The sequence below is a fragment of the Camellia sinensis genome, chromosome 15 (genome assembly GCF_055761805.1).
Source record: "Camellia sinensis isolate YWXY chromosome 15, ASM5576180v1, whole genome shotgun sequence".
In the NCBI taxonomy this organism is placed as follows: Eukaryota; Viridiplantae; Streptophyta; class Magnoliopsida; order Ericales; family Theaceae; genus Camellia; species Camellia sinensis.
Window position 1 is genome coordinate 71,175,663 of NC_138975.1, and position 21,032 is coordinate 71,196,694.

The 21,032-nt window shown below is 37.1% G+C and overlaps 1 protein-coding gene across 4 annotated transcripts in view; it reads left to right on the forward strand.

Annotated features, from left to right (window-relative positions):
- Window positions 1-19,536, forward strand: part of LOC114261625 (uncharacterized) — a 28,526-nt gene extending 8,990 nt beyond the window's left edge. For 2 of the 4 annotated variants that reach the window (XM_082910255.1, XM_082910257.1), the window contains 17 exons: window positions 5,869-6,020; window positions 6,121-6,191; window positions 6,300-6,473; window positions 7,421-7,492; window positions 15,204-15,302; window positions 15,382-15,471; window positions 16,086-16,161; window positions 16,270-16,363; window positions 16,441-16,510; window positions 16,659-16,838; window positions 17,500-17,622; window positions 17,721-17,804; window positions 18,065-18,249; window positions 18,352-18,490; window positions 18,594-18,653; window positions 18,858-18,962; window positions 19,085-19,536. In XM_082910255.1, the coding sequence (XP_082766381.1) occupies window positions 5,869-6,020; window positions 6,121-6,191; window positions 6,300-6,473; window positions 7,421-7,492; window positions 15,204-15,302; window positions 15,382-15,471; window positions 16,086-16,161; window positions 16,270-16,363; window positions 16,441-16,510; window positions 16,659-16,838; window positions 17,500-17,622; window positions 17,721-17,804; window positions 18,065-18,249; window positions 18,352-18,490; window positions 18,594-18,653; window positions 18,858-18,962; window positions 19,085-19,198 (1,888 nt within the window). In that variant the 3' untranslated portion in view covers window positions 19,199-19,536. The remainder of the gene's footprint in view (window positions 1-5,868; window positions 6,021-6,120; window positions 6,192-6,299; window positions 6,474-7,420; window positions 7,493-15,203; window positions 15,303-15,381; window positions 15,472-16,085; window positions 16,162-16,269; window positions 16,364-16,440; window positions 16,511-16,658; window positions 16,839-17,499; window positions 17,623-17,720; window positions 17,805-18,064; window positions 18,250-18,351; window positions 18,491-18,593; window positions 18,654-18,857; window positions 18,963-19,084) is intronic. The other 2 variants (XM_082910256.1, XM_082910258.1) reach the window with 2 other exon arrangements.
- The last annotated feature ends 1,496 nt before the right edge of the window (window positions 19,537-21,032 follow it).

Here is a 21,032-nt window from a genome sequence, read left to right on the forward strand (position 1 = left end):
GTCTCCTCCCATTCTCTCTGCTGCGATTCACCTTTGCAGGTGGGTTCTTCGCATTGTCTCTAGGAGAAGACTGAAAAAAAAACAAACAAACAAAAATTACCAGCTTTATAACCCACAATAAACCAAGCCACAAGCACCTGTGCCAAAAATTACCAGCTAGATCTAACCCAAATCCAGCCACTTAAACCGTAACTCTAGCCCAACCTCAGACCAGCCCAAACCCAATAAACCCAAACTAAACCCAGGTAGACTTCAAGCAAATCCAGCCCACTGTTAAGCCTTAAATGTGGCCCAAAGCTCACCTATTTAAATTAGCATCTAACCCAAACACCCAGGTCACCCCAATCAGGCTATATCACCCTGTTCTGCCCAGGTACACTTTATTAAAAAAAGAAAAGAAAAAATAAAAATAAATAAATAAAAATAAAGAGCCCAACCACATACTTCTTCCCTATGCCCAAACCACATCTAGCCCAACTAACCTACATCTACACTAGGGGTGAGCATGATCCGGATTGGACAGGATTTAGGTAAAATTGGACTGGATTTAGGTAAAATCAGGACTAATCCGTTATCTACGGTTCCTAAAAAATTAAAACCAATCCAATCCATTTAAATCATGGAACCAATCCGAACCAGCTTATTTAAACACGGATTGGATCGGTTTAGGATCACGGATTCATATAATTAAATAACAAAAAAATATATATAGAACATTTTAATTTCATAAAAACATAAACATAGCGCTATATTAGTTCCACAATAGCAACATATTTTTCTATAATAGCGACATACTGTTCTAGAATTTAAACAACCATAAGAAAATTGGTTTCACCATAAAAATTTAGACTATTATAAATTAAAACTAAAAACTAACAAATAAAAGTAATAAAAAAAGATATTATACAGGTTTAGGTTTGAGTTTAGGTTTTATATAGAATAAGAGAAGATACTATGAGGGAAGATATATAATAAAAATATACACTATTTGCATATGGTCTGGATCGGTTCCAATCCAGAACCGTGGGGTTCAATCCGGAACCAATCCGTAGACTATAGATTTTTAATTCTTCAATCCGGAACTGAACCACGGGTTCAAAAAATCAATCCAAATTTATCGGATTGGACTGAGCTAAACTCTACACTGCTATCTCAAACCTTTGAAACCAATCCGAGTTGAGCCCAGCCAAAAAATTCAGGGAAAAAAAAAAAGAAGCCCTTTGACCCCTTTAATCTTGGTAACTAATGCAGAGGTATATTCACATTTGGATGCTTTCCATCAAGACCTAAAAGAAATTCCCACCAAGACCTAAAAGAAATTCCCACAACCAAATGTCAACTCAATTGTTCCAAATCCAATCAACTTTGGATAACTTGGTGGTCCATTTTTTGGTAGAAAATTCAAGATTTTCTCAAAGTGCTAGTGAAGAACATGTGGACTTTGTTGATCAAGTCGTTCCAACATCCGAGGTAAGTGAACCTATTTTGGAAGAAAATCCGGAAGTTCAAGAAGCCGCTCCTGAAGACAGTGACCCTACATAAAGAAGTTCTTGAAGATTAAGGCACACTCACTTGTCAAATCCTTTGGACGTGCCTCCAACCGATTATTTTATCAAGATAGAGTTGATTGACTCTGTTGGTATTAAGGATTTTCTTTGCATGTTTAACCCGTGTTGGGGCTCATCAATAGCTTGATCAAACTGATTAGTTGGAACAAGGATAAAATCAAATAATTGGCTTATTTGAAATATTTGATTTGTTGGCATGGCCAAGTTCAGTATTTAAAGAGGAACTCGGGGAAAAGTTCTTCTTTTTAGTTGGGGAGAATGATGCAAAATATTCATGGGGGCTTATGGAGATTTTATTTATTTATTTATGTCTTTAATACTTTATTTTTTTATTTATTTTATAGTTCATTAGGATCTTAATAATATTTGATTTCTTATATTTGGGGATTTAGTTGCCTAAGTTAAGTTTTATTCATAGTCCATATTATGATTTAGTTTACTATATTGAATTAGGGTTTCGTGGTCTATATATTTGAGGTCTTTGCAATTTAATAGATAGCTTTGATTAATGAGAATTTGAGTGTTAAAGGTTGTGGCCCTCTTCTTCCTCCCTTCTCTTTCTTCCATTGCACTCTACATCCATCAGCTTCTCAAAATAGGGGACTTACAAGAAAACAAATGAATGGCCACCACACCTATCAAGAGAGAAATAAGACAAAGAAACATTCTCAAGAATTGTCAACCAAAGCTTCTCTCAATCATTAACATTTCTTAAAAAACTTAAAATTCCACAAGATAGAAAATGAAGAAGAGGACACCTTGGAAGCAATAGAAGCATTATGAGATCTAGATGTCCGATACAAGCGAGGGAATAACTGAAAAATGGCCACTCCAAGGATACCCCCGAAACCAATTGAATTCCACATTCTCAACAAAAAGACGTTTTGAATTGAGAGAACCTAGCAAGTTCATGTGAGATAAATTTCTAGGAGCACAATAGGCCCCCCTTTGCACCACATTCGAATACCATTCCTTAGCCTGGAGCCCAAACATACTCTTGATAACTACATTCCATGAAGACTTTCTCTCGAAAACCTCCATAACCATTTATCTAGCAATGCAATATTCTTTTCAACAATGTGACCCACCAGATGCTTGTGTCTTCCTTCTCCAATGAATGCCTTCGTCCACCCATCCAATCTTTTTCCGATCTTCTTCAAGACTAGTGCCCAAAAGTCTTCCCTCTTCAGATCCCTTGCTAAGGGCAAGCCTAAATTCTTCATTGGTAAAGACTCAACTGGGCATCCCATGATTTCCACCATTCTACTCAACCTATCATGCAAAAGATTTCCCCACTAATGTACTCTTCTTCAAGTTAATCCCAAAAACCATTTCAAACAAAAATGATGGAACACAAATTCACCATTTTATTCTCCTCTCCTGAAGGAAAAAGATGGTATTGTCTGCAAATTGTATGCGTGATACTAAGACACGATCTCTTCCTATCTCAAAGTTGTCCAATAAATGCCTCGAGTGCCGTATCAACCATCCTACTCAGCACGTCAACAACTACGGTGAACAAGAATAGAGATAAATGATCCCCTTACCGTAAACCCTTCGAAGCTTCAAAAGTTCTCCCTGGTTTCCCATTCAATAGAACTGAGAGATTGGATGAAGCAAGACAACATAAATTCATTTTCCCCATCTCTCGCCAAAACCTGGTTTCACCAAAACAAAATCCAGAAATTCCCATTCAACATGATCACAAGTCTTCTCAAAATTGGCTTTAAAAATCACCCCTTCCCTATTCTTGGCTCTATACTCCAAAACCACTTCATTTGTAATCAAAGCTACATCCAAAATGTTATGGCCCTCTATAAAAGCACCTTGATTCTTATAAATACTGTTGCCCAAAACCACCCTCAATCTTCTAGATAAAACTTTAGCCAAACTTTATACGATGAAGCAACCAAACTAACCAGTCTAATATCACCAATGTTTAAGGAGTTGACTTTTTTTGGGATTAAACAGAAAAGAGAAGCATTTGTACATGCATTGACAATCACATTTTCAAAAAATTCCTCAAAAACCTTCATTACGTCCCCTTTGTTCATCTCCCAATAATCATGAAAAACTGCCACAGTGAAACCATCCAGAGTTGGAGACTTGTCTCTCTAAATCAAAGACTACCTCCTTGACTTCCATTTACTTATTCAAAAGGTCTTTCTAGCAAAGCAGAACTAGTACTACTTATTGAATGCCAATCAAGACCTTTAATCCTCGGTCTTGGAATCCCATCCAAGAAAACAATCTTGAGTAAAATGAAAAGATTTCATTAACATTCTAATCCTCTCTATTCACCACCTTACCTGTAGTTGCCTAATTCTTTTCTTGCTTTGCTTGTCATTTGCCACCTTATGAAATAATTTAGAATTATTGTCTCCACTAGTAACCACTACACTGATTCTATATAAACCACTTTCTTAAATTCAATCTTTCCCTCATGAGTGCCTCATCCACTCTCCCCTAGATTCAAGACAGTCAAGTACCTCAATCTTTTTCGCAATCTCACTTTTCTTAACTCTTAAATCTCCAAAAACTTCTCTATTCCACTACTTTAATTTTCCTGATCATTTTCAAAAATTTCATGAATTTGAAACCTTGCCATCCATTAATCCTACAACACTCTCATCATTGTTTAAAATTCATTTTGGATGAAGGGTCACCCAACCACATATTCTCGAATCTAAATGGAGTAGGGCCCCACTTAAGAGGATTGCTTTCCATGACCAATGGACAATGATTACAAAGCACTCTAGGAAGTACCTTTTGCCTTACACTAGGGAATGACTCTTCCCAACCCAATGAAAATAACAATCTGTCTAATCTGTTGCAAACCAAATTTTTCTGAAAATTGGACCAAGTAAATGAAACACTCAACAATGAGGGATCAATCAAATCGCAATCCCTAATGAAAGTATCAAAGTCTCTTGTGGATCGATACACGATTATCAACCTAACTATATGTAGCATCAGTTTGGTATACATTACCAAACCAAACTAAGCATTGTGTCCCACTCAAGTCAGGTTGTCTACATGAATCTTTTTTCGCTTTTCTTCTTTGTCAAAGGGTATATGCTTAGTTAAATTAAACAAGTTCATATGTTTTTTGATGATGCATCCCATGTAAGTTTAGGTCTTCCCCTTCCCATAACATTCCCATTTATGGTGATCATATCAATCTTCTTTACTGTTGCATCTATAGGTCTTTGTTACACTCAGTTTGGTATACATTATTGAAGGTAATAGTTGTTAAAAGCATTGTATTCGATTTATTCACACAACACAGAAAGGTTGCACCCACAGTTGGCCTCCACTGCCACCCCATTGGTTTGTGCCCAAAATTTATACTAATGCATCCTCCTTTACAAATTGATGATTTTGGAGAAGATAAACCAGAAGGGGATGGGATCAAAGATGTTGACAAAGACATAAGCTTTTCATCTAAATTGGGACATCTTAGATTAAAGTGTTGGCAGTGCTTCTTTAAGGGGGGAAAAAAAACAAAAGAGGTTGATGGGGTGGAGAAGAAGTTGGTAGTGCTGGTATTGGCATTTCGAGTTGGATTTGTTTGTAGTGAATGCTTTGGTACAATTTTATGGGAGTTGTCAATGCTTGCAGTCAAGGATTCAGTGGAAGTGATGTGAGAAATGTTGAAAGATGGGGGTAGTGGTTTGCATGAGGGAGGGAGGGAGGGAGGGAGCTAAGTAGATTATGTACTACTAAGTTAATTATAAGAGTGTATTTTTTTGGAATACTATGAGTTTATTTTTAAGTTAATTACAAATAGTATTATTTTGGAGTAAAGATTTAAAGGAAATTTTTTTGCTTATTACTTCAAAACAATTACATTATTAATTTTTTAAGTTACAAAATAACATTGTTTGGATTGAATACTTAAAATGGATTCAATTTGGTTGGTTTGAGTGTTTGGTCACAAGAGGGGAAAGGAGAAAGAATAGCGGGATCCATCTACTGTGGAATTATAATTTTGTACAAGGACCAAAGTGTGAAAAGTATATGTTTGTCAATATTTATTAATCTACAACTCTAACAAGGGAAGTTAGTGTGATTTCATAAACCATGAGGGTGGTCCACATGTAATTGTCAAAAATCTCAGGGTAGATACATCTAATTATCCCACATACTTTTTTTTTTTCCAAATTTGGTGCAATGCATTTATAATCCATGTTAAACATGTAATTTGCTTATGTTGTACCTCTCTCTTGTCTATTTTTTATGAAATGTGAAATTTACTATGATCCTGATGTTGTTCATGCCTTTTAAATTAAACCTTTAGGGGGCGGCCACCTTTTGGAATTCAAGGAAAGGTTCTACTACCTTTTGAAGATAATCCTTGGTCAAAAATTGGTGTAAGATTTGATAAACCCATACCTGATGGGGTTGACCTTGGGGCCCTATGTGAGGGAGGTCACGGATTCTTTTGCAATGGTAATGACCTAATGTGCTATTAATTTCTGTTTCCCAGGTCCTTGTTAATTATGTTTTGTTCTCATAATTTCTTACTCTCTCTCTCTCTCTCTCTCTCTAGGTAATGATCTTCGTCTGGAAACTACAGGGGTGGAAGATTTGGACAAGTTACTCATTAACATGTTATTTGAGGTGGGGTTTTCATTTTGTTTGAATAATTGGGTCTGTTGTATGTCAGTTTTATGCTCATCACCAATTCATGAGCTTCTCATCTAACACCATTTTTTTTTTCTTGTTCAGACTGTGTTTAGTGAGAGCAGAAGTTCTCCGTTTATTTTGTTTGTGAAAGACGCCGAGAAGTCCATTGTAGGAAATTCAGAATTATTTGCAACATTTAAAAGCAAACTTGAGAAACTCCCTGATAACACCGTCATTATTGGTTCACACACTCAGACTGACATTAGTAAGGAAAAGGTAATTATAGTCTAATTTTGAGAAGCTCCTGTTATGGTGACTTTAGTTTGATTTTTGTTTAAAAAAGCGAAGGAGAGTATTTATAAGCATGAGAGTCAAGCTTCTCCTAAAATGCTGCAAATGTTCTTTACATTTTTGATGATTTTGGTTTTGAAATAAGGAAAGTCAAAATGGTGTTCATTCTTAAAATTGTATTTCTGAATTAGATTTAAAAGGTTTGCATCCAAAGTAGAAGAAAGGAAAAAGGCAGAGAGTTGGAAATAAGTGCTCACCAGACTAGTTGCCTAATTTCTTTTAATATGTAGAGTGGAAAAGAAACCCAAAACTGTTAATATTGCTAAGTTTGTCTTCTGTTCTAGATCCATTAGTGAAGTCCCAGGCCTTCAAAGGGGAATTGTTTTATGAAATACTATTAAAATTGTTCAATTAATCTTGAGGTTGAAACTTGGCCTACTAATCTTGAGGCAGTGGATTCAAAACCAAGGGCAGCCACTTGGTGCCAATTATGCCAAAAGTTAGGTTTGTAGACTGTACCCAATCTACTCCTAGACCCCCATCAGATGGGGACTAAATAGGGTTTACTTTTTTTTATTATTCAAATTGTTATACTGCACTTATTTTTCTATGTATTAGAGTGACGCAGACCTTGGAAATCCAAGACTCCACGGTCTAAACCTGAATTACTTTTTCTTGTAGCCTCTCTTAGGAGAGACTCATGGCTCGAAACTCGAATACCTTAAAAACCATACCTTTGTTGGAAATCCAAGACTCCATGGTCTAACCTGAATTACTTTTTCTTGGAACCTCTCTTAGGAGAGACTCATGGCTCGAGCCTCGAATACCTTAAAAACCATACCTTTTTTGTGGGCCCAACAAGTTATGAAAAACTATCTATTAGCTTACCTCATAGCATCTTCGTAAACAAATTCCATTTGCTTCTCTTGCAGTCACACCCTGGTGGTTTGCTTTTTACAAAATTTGGCAGCAACCAAACTGCTCTTCTTGACTTTGCTTCCCCGGTAATGTTTACTCTTTTTGACTTGGCTTTCCCCATAATATTTTTCAGTTGCAGTGTTGAATGCTTTGTTTCTAATTGTTGCATATCCATGTGTTGTAGAACATTATAAGGGAAGAGAGAGAAAAAGGGAGAGAGGAAGAACACAAGGGCCACAACCCTAATCACATTGGTTATAGCCTTAAGCTCAATATTATAAATCCAAAATTGTCTAATACAATGTCAAAAACCTAATATTTATAAACCACTAACTGTTAGAAATGATGTATTATTGATTGATGTTATTTATTGAATGTTACAATGATTCCTATATATAGAAGAGTAGGTGGTAGTAGGTGGTAGATGGAGTAGGTAAAGTGGAGGTGGTAGGTGGAGTAGGTGAAGTGGAGGTGGTAGTGGTGTAGTGGGTTATGTTTAGTGGAGTGAAGTAGGTGATAGGTTTTAACAGCCCCCCGCAAACTCAAGGGGGATAGGAACTAACCAACTTGAGTTTGGAGAGAGTAACAAAACAAGAAAATACATAAAAAATAAAAGAGGATAGGAGACACTGTATGGTCGTGTCAGACCGTTGTAGAAGACTCTGGATGGTGGTGTCATAACGTTGTAGAGGACACTGTATGGTGGTGTCATAACGTTGTAGAGGACACTGTATGGTGGTGTCATACCGATGTAGAAGACACTTTATGGGGTCATGTCGGACCGTTGTAGCAGACAATGTTGTGATAGTTGTTGTGACAGTTTACGGAGTCTTGCTGGACCCTTGTAGAAACTAACCGGAATCAATGTCGGGACAGTTTACAGAGTCTTGTCGGACCCATAAAGGAGCTAACCGGAATCAATGTCGGGACAGTTTACAGAGTCTTGTCGGACCCATGAAGGAGCTAACCGGAATTAATGTCGGGACAGTTTACAGAGTCTTGTCGGACCCATAAAGGAGCTAACCGGAAGTAATGTCGAGACAGTTTACAGAGTCTTGTCGGACCCATGAAGGAGCTAACCGGAATCAATGTCGGGACAGTTTACAGAGTCTTGTCGGACCCTTAAAAAGTCGCACCCTCAAAAGGTGTGTCCAATCTATCAAAAGGCGTGCCATCAAAAGGCGTGCCCAATTCATCAAAAGGCGTGCCATCAAAAGGCGTGCCCAATTTATCAAAAGGCGTGCCATCAAAAGGCGTGCCATAAAAAGGTGTGTCCAGGTTGGCGTCGAGCGCCAAGCGGCGCATGATGCGCGTGGCTGCCTTGGCTATTTAACCAAGGTTGATGCTGAGGCTGAGGCAGACAAAAAACTTCTGAAAATCCTCTGAAAAAACTCTTCCTTTACTGAGAGAGAAACTCTGTAATACTCTGTAACCAACCCGTCTCTGAAACACTCAGCAACATGGCCTCTTCTTCCCGTCCAGCTACCCAGAACATGGCCTCCTCGTCCCGTGGGCTGCTCACGCTCTTTCCAGAACTGAACGAGTCCACAAGAGAAATAACTGGTGCGGTGGCCAGTGAACCTCAACCAAACACCTCTGGTTTTGCTCCGTTGAACTTTCCGATGCGGTCGGTGGAGCAAAAAATGGCGGTGCAAACTGATATTGAGGCCAATCAGTATACTCTGAAGTCATGTGTGGAAACCATGACTGCGGTCACAAACTTGTCGCACCGGCTGCAGAGCAGGACAAATGAGGTGCAACAGTTAAACTCCCAGCTGGCTCTGCTCCAACGCATGTATAAGGATGCGCGAGCAGAGATAAGTGTGCTAAAGACAGAAAACAAGGAGCTGAAGCGGAAGGCCACCGTGATGTTCCGTTTTGGAGGTCCGCCATATTCTGCAGTGGAGGAGCAGGGAGTAGTGATCATGCCCAGTGGAGTGGGAAATACGGAGGCAACACCGGCAAAGGCCGCCCAGGACGGAGGCAAGAAGAAGAGACCGGCGGAAGAGGCGAAGAAGTGAGGTCGGTGGGTGGCCGTCTGCAAAGAAAACAAATCTTTGGTTGTTGTGATGGTGTTTTTTTTTTTTTTTTTTTTTTTTTGAGTTGTGGTGTAAAATGGTGATCGGGGTTGATCCCGGAGATGAATAAAATATGGGTGTTGTGCAAATGTGTAAATTGTTTTTTTTTTTTTTTTTTGTCTGTGTCTATGGGTGGAGGCATACACTTGTGGGTCCACGGTTTTGGTCAAAAAACACCAGCCCAGAGTTTGGGTTTTGCATAGTGGGTCGATTGGAGATGGGGCCCGCCACGACACATGTTGGGCATCTAATATTGTTGTTAAAGCCATGTTTGAGGAGCTGCTTTTGGGTAGTGGGATTTTTTTTATTCTTTAAAATCATGCTGTGTATCCCCCCGAGAGAGAAGAGGAGGATGGTCTGTGCAAGAGATGTGCAAGATATTAAAATAAACATAGATATATATATATATTAAAATAAAAGAAAGTTGAGTGGGATTGGTGGGTGATAAAAAAAAAAAAAAAAGCTGGATGTGGTGGTGAGTGCTGTGTGCGTGTGTCTAGGGCGGAGCATGTGCTGTGTAGCCAATGTGTCAACAACATGATCAACACCCATTATGCTCTATCCCTCAGCAGCTCAAAAAATGCATGTCCAGATCCCTCCCCTTCTCATTCATTGTGTGTTTGCTACAGTCAAATACATACATTTCAGATCCACTAGTCTTCGCTGCAACAAGAGATGGATTCTGAAACATACAGCGTGCCCTATTCCCTTCACCGTCAACATATATCTTTTGTATTATCTCAACCTTGGGAATCGCAGAGTCGTGGTCGGGATCAGTCACCGGAGCCGTGGCCGGATTAAGGGGGAGATGCGCATCGGCGACCATGAGGAAGTTTGGGAAATCATCAGATGTATGGGTCCCTAGAATCAGCTTGTGTACAGCGAATAATCCATCTGTGAAGACGGGTAGCGGAGGCGATGGAAGCCAATGGACGGTGAGAGATGGCCATTCGAGTGAGTGCGAAATGATCAGATCGTAGAGAAGTGGAGTGTTCTTCTTCCATACCGTGAATGCGGAGAGGGCGAGAAGGCCGAGGAGGATTGACACTTGGAGGAGGAGACGATGGTGGCTCGATGTCGCCATTGATGAACAAATATGTGTGAGGCAGAGAAGAGTTCAGCTATGACTTTCTGGCAGCGGAGTGAAGGTATGTGTAGAAAATAAGCGGACTAGATTGAGGTCCGGCGGGCAGCTAAGGTGAGTTTGCCGCCCGCCGGGAAGCGAAAATATTAGATTCTAAACCTGTTCTGATACCATGTTAGAAATGATGTATTATTGATTGATGTTATTTATTGAATGTTACAATGATTCCTATATATAGAAGAGTAGGTGGTAGTAGGTGGTAGATGGAGTAGGTAAAGTGGAGGTGGTAGGTGGAGTAGGTGAAGTGGAGGTGGTAGTGGTGTAGTGGGTTAGGTTTAGTGGAGTGAAGTAGGTGATAGGTTTTAACACTAACCATAATTAAATTAGGAAACTAAATCCTAATAAAATAGGAAAAGTAAATATTAAAGAATACTAAATACTAAACAGAATATCAACTATAATAAGGACAATAGTTAATAAAATTGTAAATGAGCCCTTTGTTCTTTCTTTCTACTGTCTTTTTGTTTAATCAAGGATGGGAATGGGACTTATTCCCATTTCGCCGTAAGCACGGACACTTTTAAGAAGGTGGCATGTTCATTTCCGTCACTCATTAAACACTTCTTGGCACTCATCCAAATGTGTCCTATAATTTTTTTGAATGATTTTATATCCGGACATTCTTCATACACTATGGGGGACATATGTGTCCATCACTACACACATGAAACTACTAAAAAGTTCGAACAAAATAACTTAAAGACATAAACACTGTAGATTTATAGGAACTAGTATTTTGTTACATTTTGTTATCTTTGAATGATATATTCATATATATGACTAATAATAAATATATAAAGCTCTATATTTTGTGTGTGTACTCCATGTGGGGTGTTTTGTATTTTTAAAAAATTGTCATGCTGACATGTTTGTGTCGGGTCGTGTGTCCGAGTTCATGCTTCTCAGGTATTTCGCCATATTTGTCATGTAGTTTTGATAATGGGAATACCATTTGTACTTGAATGAGATAACCTCATATGGTGGGTTCTCATTATGATACAGTGGGGTGGTATTCTCATTCCCATTCTCATTCTATTTGAGCATTTTTTTGTTGATAAAGTTAGTTTGTAATTGATTCTATTATATGTTTACATATAGTATTAAACCAAATATAAAAGATGAAAATGAGGTTTTCTTTTTTTGATCAACAACAAAGAATATCCATTGAAAAGTAAAAAAGTACAAAAGGAAGGAGGACAAGGTGCTATCCCAAAGAAAAGGAAATGGTATCATTCACATTCTACAAGTGAGACACAAATTATGTCCATTCCAATCACAAAACCGTCAACTAATCATGCCTCTCACCCCGTTAACTATTCTACCCAAGAGAACTGCCACTAGGATAAAAAAGAAAAAGGAGAGGATTTTCCTAGCTTCCCATTTACAATAAGTGACATGTTTCATGTCGAAAGACACCTCCAAATTCACCACCTCCATCTCTCTTCGTATCCCTCCTTTTGCATCACAAAATCCAAAAATGACAATCTACATGATCATATGCTTTCTCAAAATCAATCTTAAAAATGAGACATATCTTCCTCAAATCCCTATATTCTTCAATCAATTCATTTGCCACCAAATCTATATCTAAAATTTATCAACCCTTCACAAAGGCACCCTAAATTGTAGAGACAGTATCCCCCACAGATATGTCGTTTATCTTTTAGACAAAACCTTCCCCACAATCTTATAAAGAGATGTAATAGGCTTGTAATCACTAATCTTAATGAGTTCTCTTTTTTAGGAATTAAGCATATGAATGATGCATTGGTGTATAATATAAAGACTCGCATCAAATCCGCCTTGACCACCTCCCAACATTCTTGGAAAACTGCCATGGAAAACCCGTCTGACCCTAAAGCTTTATCTCTCTCACAATCAAATACTACCTCTCTAATGCCTTCAATCCTTGGTCTCATCGCCTCCCCTTCCAAGTACAATTTGAATAAAAATTATAAAATTTATTAGCAATTTGATCTCTTTCCACAATTACAATTTAACTCACCTCAAGTTTTTTGATGAATTTCATTTTCATTTTCCCATATGCAACCTTATGAAAAAACTTTAAATTAATGTCGCCCTCCTTCATCTGTTTTAATTTTCCTTTTTGAGCCCAAAAAATTTGTTCCCTAAAGATTATCGTTTCCAATTTTAATTTTAGCTCCTCCCTTGCTCTCCTCATTGAGTCATCCAAACCCTCCTTAACCTCAATAGCATCCACCTCTTCAAGTCAACGACTAATGTCGCTCTCTGTGAACTTCAAGTCACCAAAGACATCCCCATTCCATTCCTTCACTTTATCCTTGATCATTTTCAAGTTCTTCATAAATTTAAAACATTCCCATCCTTGACACCTATTGTTGGTCCACCAATCTTAAAATTATCTTTGAAGAAGTGATGCCCCCATTTGAGAGGTCAACTCTCAAATACCACCGGACAATGATCAGACCTGTCTCAAGTTCGGGGAAAACTCTTCCCATCCCAATAAAAAGAAAAACTGGTCCAATCTACAGCGTACTAGATTTTCCTAGAGGTTACCAAGTAAACATAACATTAAACAAAGGAGGATACACTAGAACGCACTTTCTTATAAACGAATCAAAATCCCTCGTACCTCTATTAGTTGAAGTTCCATTAAGTTTCTCCTAGACCAATCTAACCGCATTATAATCTCCTCAAACACACCAATTTGGAAAGCACAACCATAAAGTCCAAATAATTCCTCCCACTATTCCATTCTCCTAGAAGGTGAATTAGGGCCATAAACCACGATCAAACACCATTGATTATTGTCATGGTTTCCAAACCTAATTGATAATGAAAGCTCCCCCATAATAGTCTCACAATCTAAAATAATTCTCTCACCCCATATAATCAAAATACCCCCAGATGTACCACAAGATGGCAAAGAAGCCTATTTCCTATGTTTAGTTCCCTAAATGCTCTTAATAAAATTCCTATCACTTTCCTCCACTTTAGATTCTTCGAACATTACAATAACTGGTTGTGAGGATTTCTTTTCAAGCCATATTCCTAGCATGTCCAAACTTTAAATGGGAATATTTGATTCTTTGGTATTCCTAGATATCTATACCCTAGTTTGAGACGTTGATTCCTGAACTCACCGTTAGTTTGTATGGATCCTTGTGATTAGGACGCGTCATTATTTATTTCATTCTACTTGTTATTGCCTAGTTCCCTTCATTGAGAATTTGCTTATCATTGATTTGAATTGGAAGAGAAGGGTTTCGATCTGTGTCCTTAAGTCAATTTGAGTATGTAATAATCTCCTTTGTCCCTTTATGGTTTCAATCTCAAGATATCCTGTCCTTAAGTCAATTTGAGTATGTAATAATATCTCGTTTGTCCCTTTATTTTGGCGGTCCTTCCTCCTTTTGGGGGGTGAAAATGATCGTCACAATTAACTTTTCCCTAATTTTGTTACTCCATTTGAGATGCCTTATATTCAGTACTTTCCTCTTCTTCTTCTTTTTTTTTTTTTTATTGTCCCGCGGCATCTTGACTAATTTTTAAAAAGGAAAAACCCATTGACCTGCTGTGAGATTTTTGGATTTGGCATTGAAACCAGAAACCAGCTAAGATAAAATTTTGATGGGAAATGTGGTTTTTGGGAAGCATACTTCTTTCCAATCTTGTTTCAGTAGGGGGGATGAAACTTTAATGAAACCATTAGAAAGGTATTAGAAAATGTTATGAAAACCTTGGGGAACTTCTTGAAAATATTCTAAAAGCCTTTGGAAAGGAAAGGAGAGGCAAATTTTTGGGATATACGGTTTCATATATGCTTCTCCCTTTCTCTTTCTCATTTTATACATATTGATAAATAGTAATTTCTTTTGAATCCTTTTTTATTTTTGCAGTTATAATCTACAATTTTCCTTACAAGTTTTTAAAGTGTTTTCAAAAGTTTAATACTTTTTGTTGATCTTTTCCTTGTGGTAGTACTAGTTTTTAAAATGTTTTTCAGCACATTTCCCCAAGAGCTTCCCATTTGATTCCGGATCATTCCCTACTTCATCTTTTCTGTCTTTTCCTAAGCCATTTTTCACTTTCATCTCCCACTTCAGCTTCCCATTCTGGTTAATGTAGTTAGTTCGTGAGTGTCTGGGATGAGTAAGAGAGAGGATGTAGAGGAGAGGTGCGTAAGGCACATATATACTCAAGTTGATTACATTCATGTCTGCAGTTCTGCTAACAAACAATCTTGTTTCGGTGATGTTTAATTAAAGTTCACCTAGAAGTGATAATCTACTTTCCCTTCAATATATATATATTATCTTTTTGTAGTTTTTGATTCTATAGTTTTTTTTTTTTTTTTTTTTGTTCTTTTTTTTTTGTTTTTTGTTTTTTTGGCTGGGCTTTTGATTCTGTAAGTTTTCTGATCGTAGGCATTCTTTGTAATGTCTTCCCTAAATGAGTCAGAGTACATAAGGCATTTGGTTTGACATTTTTTCATTATGTTTGATTGAACTGGTTCTCCTGCTGCTTGTGCTTGTCTTAGCTTCCATTTGCAGAGGGTCAGAGACTTCATATTATTGTAGTTTGTTTTCTCAGGATAGTTTTGGGAGACTGCATGAGAAGGGGAAGGCGGTTCCCAAGGAAACAAAGCTGACAAAACTTTTCCCCAATAAAGTAACCATTCACATGCCACAGGTATGTCCTTGCTGTTCTGGGAAAATCAGTTGGCTTGTGTTTTTTACAATATGTAATAGTAGGTTATAAGCCATTCCAGGATGAGGGACTTCTTGTGAGCTGGAAGCATCAATTGGTTAGAGATGCTGAGACTCTTAAAATGAAGGGAAATCTGAATTATCTGTGTATGGTGAGCAATTCTTTTATAACTAGATTATTGAGTATTATGAAGTCGTCTTGTTTTTTAACATTATCAAATTAGTGTATATGTTTGCTTTATGGATGGAGTTTCAAGTTTCCTCCACAAACTTATTAAACTTTCTAGTCTTGCTCCAAATGGTTAAGTCTTTGAATGTTTAGTTTTATACTAATACACCTAAATTTACTCCATGAAGTGGGATATTGACTTCAGTCTAATTCCTCGAACTTTATAGAATTCCAACTTACAGTTAACTTGAAGACTTTTAAACTTAATTTTTCAATTGATGTTGTCTTTGATTTTTAACTTCTTGGGCATTTAAGTTTCAAAATATCGTGAAATGCAACACATCAGTGTTGACATCATTGTCATGCTGTTTATTAAAGGGAAAAAAAAAAAGAAAGACCTTTTGGCATTGTATTGTTATGTATCTATGTCTTGGCAAAAGGCAAAAAAGGAATCTAGGAATGCCCAGGCTCTAAGCATGTTAAAAAATTTCATACTTTGTTTTATAGTGTAGGGTATTTTCTTCAAGGTTTGATGCTTAAAGATGTCACATTTAGAAATGATTCACATTTATAATCTGCTGTTTTTGTCTTGCATAGGTCCTGAATCGGATTGGGTTGGAATGTGATGGATTTGAGACATTGTCCATCAAGAACCAAACACTTACAAACGAAAGTACGTTTTGGTTTTTGTCACACAAGGAAATCCAGTATTGCCCTTATAAATGAATAATTCCTGAATGAACAATAACTTGGTAAAATTATGTATTGGCATGTATTGAAGGTGCAGAGAAGGCAATTGGGTGGGCTTTGAGCCACCATTTAATGCAGAACCCCAAAGCTGATGCTGATGGAAGGCTTGTTTTGTCTAGTGAGAGGTAATAGAGATCTTGCCAGTGTAAATTGGAGTATTTGTTACTATGTATTTGATACTGACATATTGCAATTCTGGCAGCATCCAGTATGGGATTGGAATTTTACAGGCTATCCAGAATGAATCCAAGAGCTTGAAGAAGTCACTAAAGGTATTATTTTTGGATTGTGAAGTCCAGAAGTATGTTTATAAAATTTTATTTATACATGCATAAATATAAAGGAAATTCTGGTGTGAAGCTTTTTCTTAATTTCTTTTCTAGGGTTACATATTAATTAAATTTTTGGGCTTAATCGCAGGATGTCGTGACAGAAAATGAATTTGAGAAAAGGCTTTTAGCTGATGTTATTCCACCCAGTGACATTGGACTGACTTTTGATGATATCGGAGCTCTTGAAAATGTCAAGGATACACTAAAGGAGTTGGTGATGCTCCCTTTACAGAGGCCTGAGCTTTTTTGCAAGGGTCAATTAACAAAGGTTTTCACATCTCTCCTTTTTTCAGCGTTGATAATGGTTGCCTTAGCTGAAGAATAGTTTAGGCTATAACAAATTGTGGTGTTCGTATGCGTCATGTAGTTTTGGTTAAAATGTTTTCTGTAGTCTACGGTGCGGATGAGATTATTAAAAAATAAAATAAAATAAATTATAAATGTACACTTGTTTGAAATCACCAGCTTTTTCTCTTTCAATCAATGATTCTTTGACAAAATATGGTTGGTTATCTAATTTATTGTACTATTTTTTTATTTTTCTCTGTTCTGGTGCAAATGCTTTTGTTGACCATATTCCTGTAAACATCATTTTTTGATGTGTTTCTGCTGAATGGGTATTGTTGACCTATGTTTGGAGTCAGGCACCGCACATTTTCATGCATGAACACGACACTCTAATTGCTTATTGATACCATATGCTTTGAAGTAGTCTATAGAGTATATAATTATTCTAAAACTGGCATATAAAGATCTGTGTGTGTGTGTGTGTGTGTGTGTGTGTGTGTGTGCCCATGGTTTTATGATTCATGTCTGGTATATTGTGTTTTTTGCCCTTACCAGATTTTGGCACTTCCTTTCTGTTGGTTTTTTTAGAGATGATTTTATGAGTCATCAAGAGTATGTAATTCTGATGCTTTGATTTACAGCCATGCAAGGGTATTCTTTTATTTGGGCCCCCTGGAACTGGAAAGACAATGCTTGCAAAGGCTGTGGCCACTGAAGCTGGTGCAAACTTCATCAATATTTCTATGTCAAGCATCACATCTAAGGTTAATATTGATCAGGAGATTCTATTAACTATGGTTATATCTCTTTGATGATTTCACCTACTAGTTTTCAACTCACTTCTGTCCCCATCTTACTGCAGTGGTTTGGCGAGGGTGAAAAATATGTGAAAGCTGTCTTCTCACTAGCTAGTAAAATTGCCCCTAGTGTTGTATTTGTTGACGAAGTATGCTCTGCTTATGACTCCTTTAGGCTGTGTTTGGATCATGATTTATGGATTTAGATAGGAATTCGGAAAGGGAAAGGAAAAGACGAGAGAAATGTGAATGAAGCATAAGCTAATTTTTTCCTCCACTTGCCTTGCCTTTTTCTTTTTTCTTTGAACATCCCTATCCAAATCTTTGATCTAAACACAGCCTTAATATTTTGGATTTTGATTTGCGTCAACTTATTGAATCCTTTTGCTTGTCTTTTTTTTTTCTAAAGGTTGATAGCATGTTGGGCCTGAGCGAAAATCCAGGGGAACATGAGGCCATGCGTAAGATGAAAAATGAATTTATGATGAACTGGGATGGCTTGCGAACAAAAGATACAGAACGAGTTCTGGTACTTGCAGCTACAAACAGGCCATTTGATCTTGATGAGGCTGTTATCCGAAGGCTGCCGCGTAGGTAAAACCACAGTTCAAAATGGGCCCAAAAATTACACTGCCGACTTATCTTTGCCCCTGCATTTGGGAGTTTTTTAGGTTGTGACGTGTGTTTTTCAAATAGATTGATGGTCAACCTGCCGGATGCTCCAAATAGAGGAAAGATATTGAAAGTGATCCTAGCCAAAGAGGATTTGTCTCCCAATGTTGATTGGGATTCAATTGCAAGTATGACAGGGGGATATTCTGGAAGTGACCTTAAGGTACCTTTTGGTCTCTTTTTTTCCTCGCATAACATGAACTCTTATTATTGTTGATGCGTGCTGTGTTTCTGCCACACTCAAAAGTAAATTTTTTACATTGCAGAACCTATGTGTAACCGCTGCCCATTGCCCAATTAGAGAGATTTTGGAAAAGGAAAAGAAGGTTTGTTTCTTTCGGTTAATGAATGAGCAGCCTATTGAATTGGAAATAGAATGATATCATTTGTGTATAGTAACAACTGGAATTATACTTGTGCCATAATCATATTTACTGCCCAAATGTTTGGTGATTGTTGTCCTCAACAATGTGTTTTCCATTTTATTTCTGGCTGGGAAATAATTAAAATGAACACTGAAAATTTGACAGGAGCGAGCTGCAGCACTATCAGAAGGTAAACCCGCTCCAGCATTGAGTGGCAGTGCTGATATCCGTCCTTTAAACATGGACGACTTCAAACATGCTCACGAACAGGTAAAGAGGAAACAACTGAAGATTACATATGATTTATAATTCACTCAATCATCTTATATTATTTCAGTTTTATTTATTTTATTTTATTTTTGAACTCGCCTTCTTACCCATTACCATACTAGGTTTGTGCAAGCGTTTCATCTGAATCTATAAACATGACGGAGCTCTTACAGTGGAATGAACTCTATGGCGAAGGGGGTTCTAGAAGGAAGAAGGCTCTCAGTTACTTCATGTGAAGGCTTGTCATCTCTGTACAAATGGTTCTTTCTCTTCCTCAACTCTCTGTACTTTATTTTCTCCTCTCTCCTATAGGCGAAGCTTAGTCACTGCTCTCTCAGAGCTGATGTGAAGCCATTTTGTCTTTAAAATTAGGTTAATTAAGCTACATTTTTATATCGTTTACTTACAAGATAGTTGGTATGAAGGTTGTATAGCCTTGCAAATTTTGGCATCGCTTAGTTTTTGTTTGGTCCCTCCCATCTCCTTGTTCTCGATGTGAAGAGAACCACTGCTCTATTCTAGTGAAGAAAAAAATAATAATAAAATAAATAAATAAAAATATATAGTTTGTACATATATTTGTAGTCAATTCTTAATGGTGATCTTTAGAATCCAATCAAACAATAAGAAAATCTAAAAATGCATAATGTTTCTTTGCACCAATTTTTCCCTTTTCATTCAAAGTTCAGTCCTAAATTTGGTTTTGGTGTGGTTTTTGTTTTTGTTTTTAGACAAAATTGGAAAAAAGAAAACCTATTTGACAAACTAATATTGGAAATATTTTTTGTAGACATTTCATTTTTTAGGAAACAGTTGTAAGTTAATTTTGAATTTTTAAAAATTGTTTTTGCACCAATATGAAAAGGATGGATGTTTTCAACCATTTAAAAATTTTTTGCTTGAAATAAATAAATAAAGGGTTAATAACGCAAAGTCCGCCTTAAGGTTTCTGACAAATGTATAGATGCCATCTAGTGTTTGAAATTACACCGACCTCCTCTTTTAGAATGAGTTGTTGAGTAGGGGATGGAAAGTAACATATTGTAAATTTACTTCTTTTTAACTGTCCACCAAATTCAATTTCCATTGTACAAAATTCGTTCTCAAAACCCAAACTATATCATTTATTATTCCATATCTAATGCCATCTATCTAGATCTAGTAACCAAATTATGTTTCTTACTTCTCCATGTGACGAGATTGCCTTCAACAAATGTGCAATATCTAGAAAGTAATCGTTTGTTAGTGATTGATCCAACTCAACCCGCATTAGTAAATGCCTTCACACTGAGATGTCTATGTTTTGAAAAATAGAGACCCTTTTTAGGAGAAGCCTTCAGGTATCTCAGAATTCTCGAGTTCAATGAGCCTAAGTACACCATATGTCGTGATTATAAGCACTTAGTTTATTTTATTTTCATCCCAAGGTTGAAGTGCTTGGTACCTGTGTCACTTTGCAAGCACAACTCATTTTGATCACGAAAAATCCACACTTCACTTGTAGATGTGGGCACCGTCAATATCCCACCATCTAGGCAGGAACCAGCAATATTTGATCCTTGGGGATGTGAGATGCTAGAAATTGGATCAAAAAAACGGATGGGCACCAAATGATATGTCATTCGCATGTTGAAACCTCCGCGTGGGAAGTTATTTTATTATATTTTTCAAAAATTTATTAAAACTAAATTTGTTAAAGTAGAATTAACATTAAAATAAAAAAATTACTTGGCATTTTGGGCTTTTGGTGAAAGGTCACTCAACTTTTCTTGCAAAAAGGATAAGCTAAAATGTTTTTATTCATTAAGGACAAATATCATAATATCATTAAAATATGACAAAAATACTCAAAGTTTTACTAGTTTCTTCCCCCACCATCTTAGGCTACCACCACCGCCAGTGACTAGCCACCAATGACCACTACCTTTAGCGGTCGTCGAAGATTGCTTTCTGACCATTGATCACCGGCCACCATTTTTCAAATGAATCTCCAACGGCCATTTTTCAATGACAACCACCACCACCACCACTACCCTATAATCACCACTTAGCAAATAACAAAAAAAAATT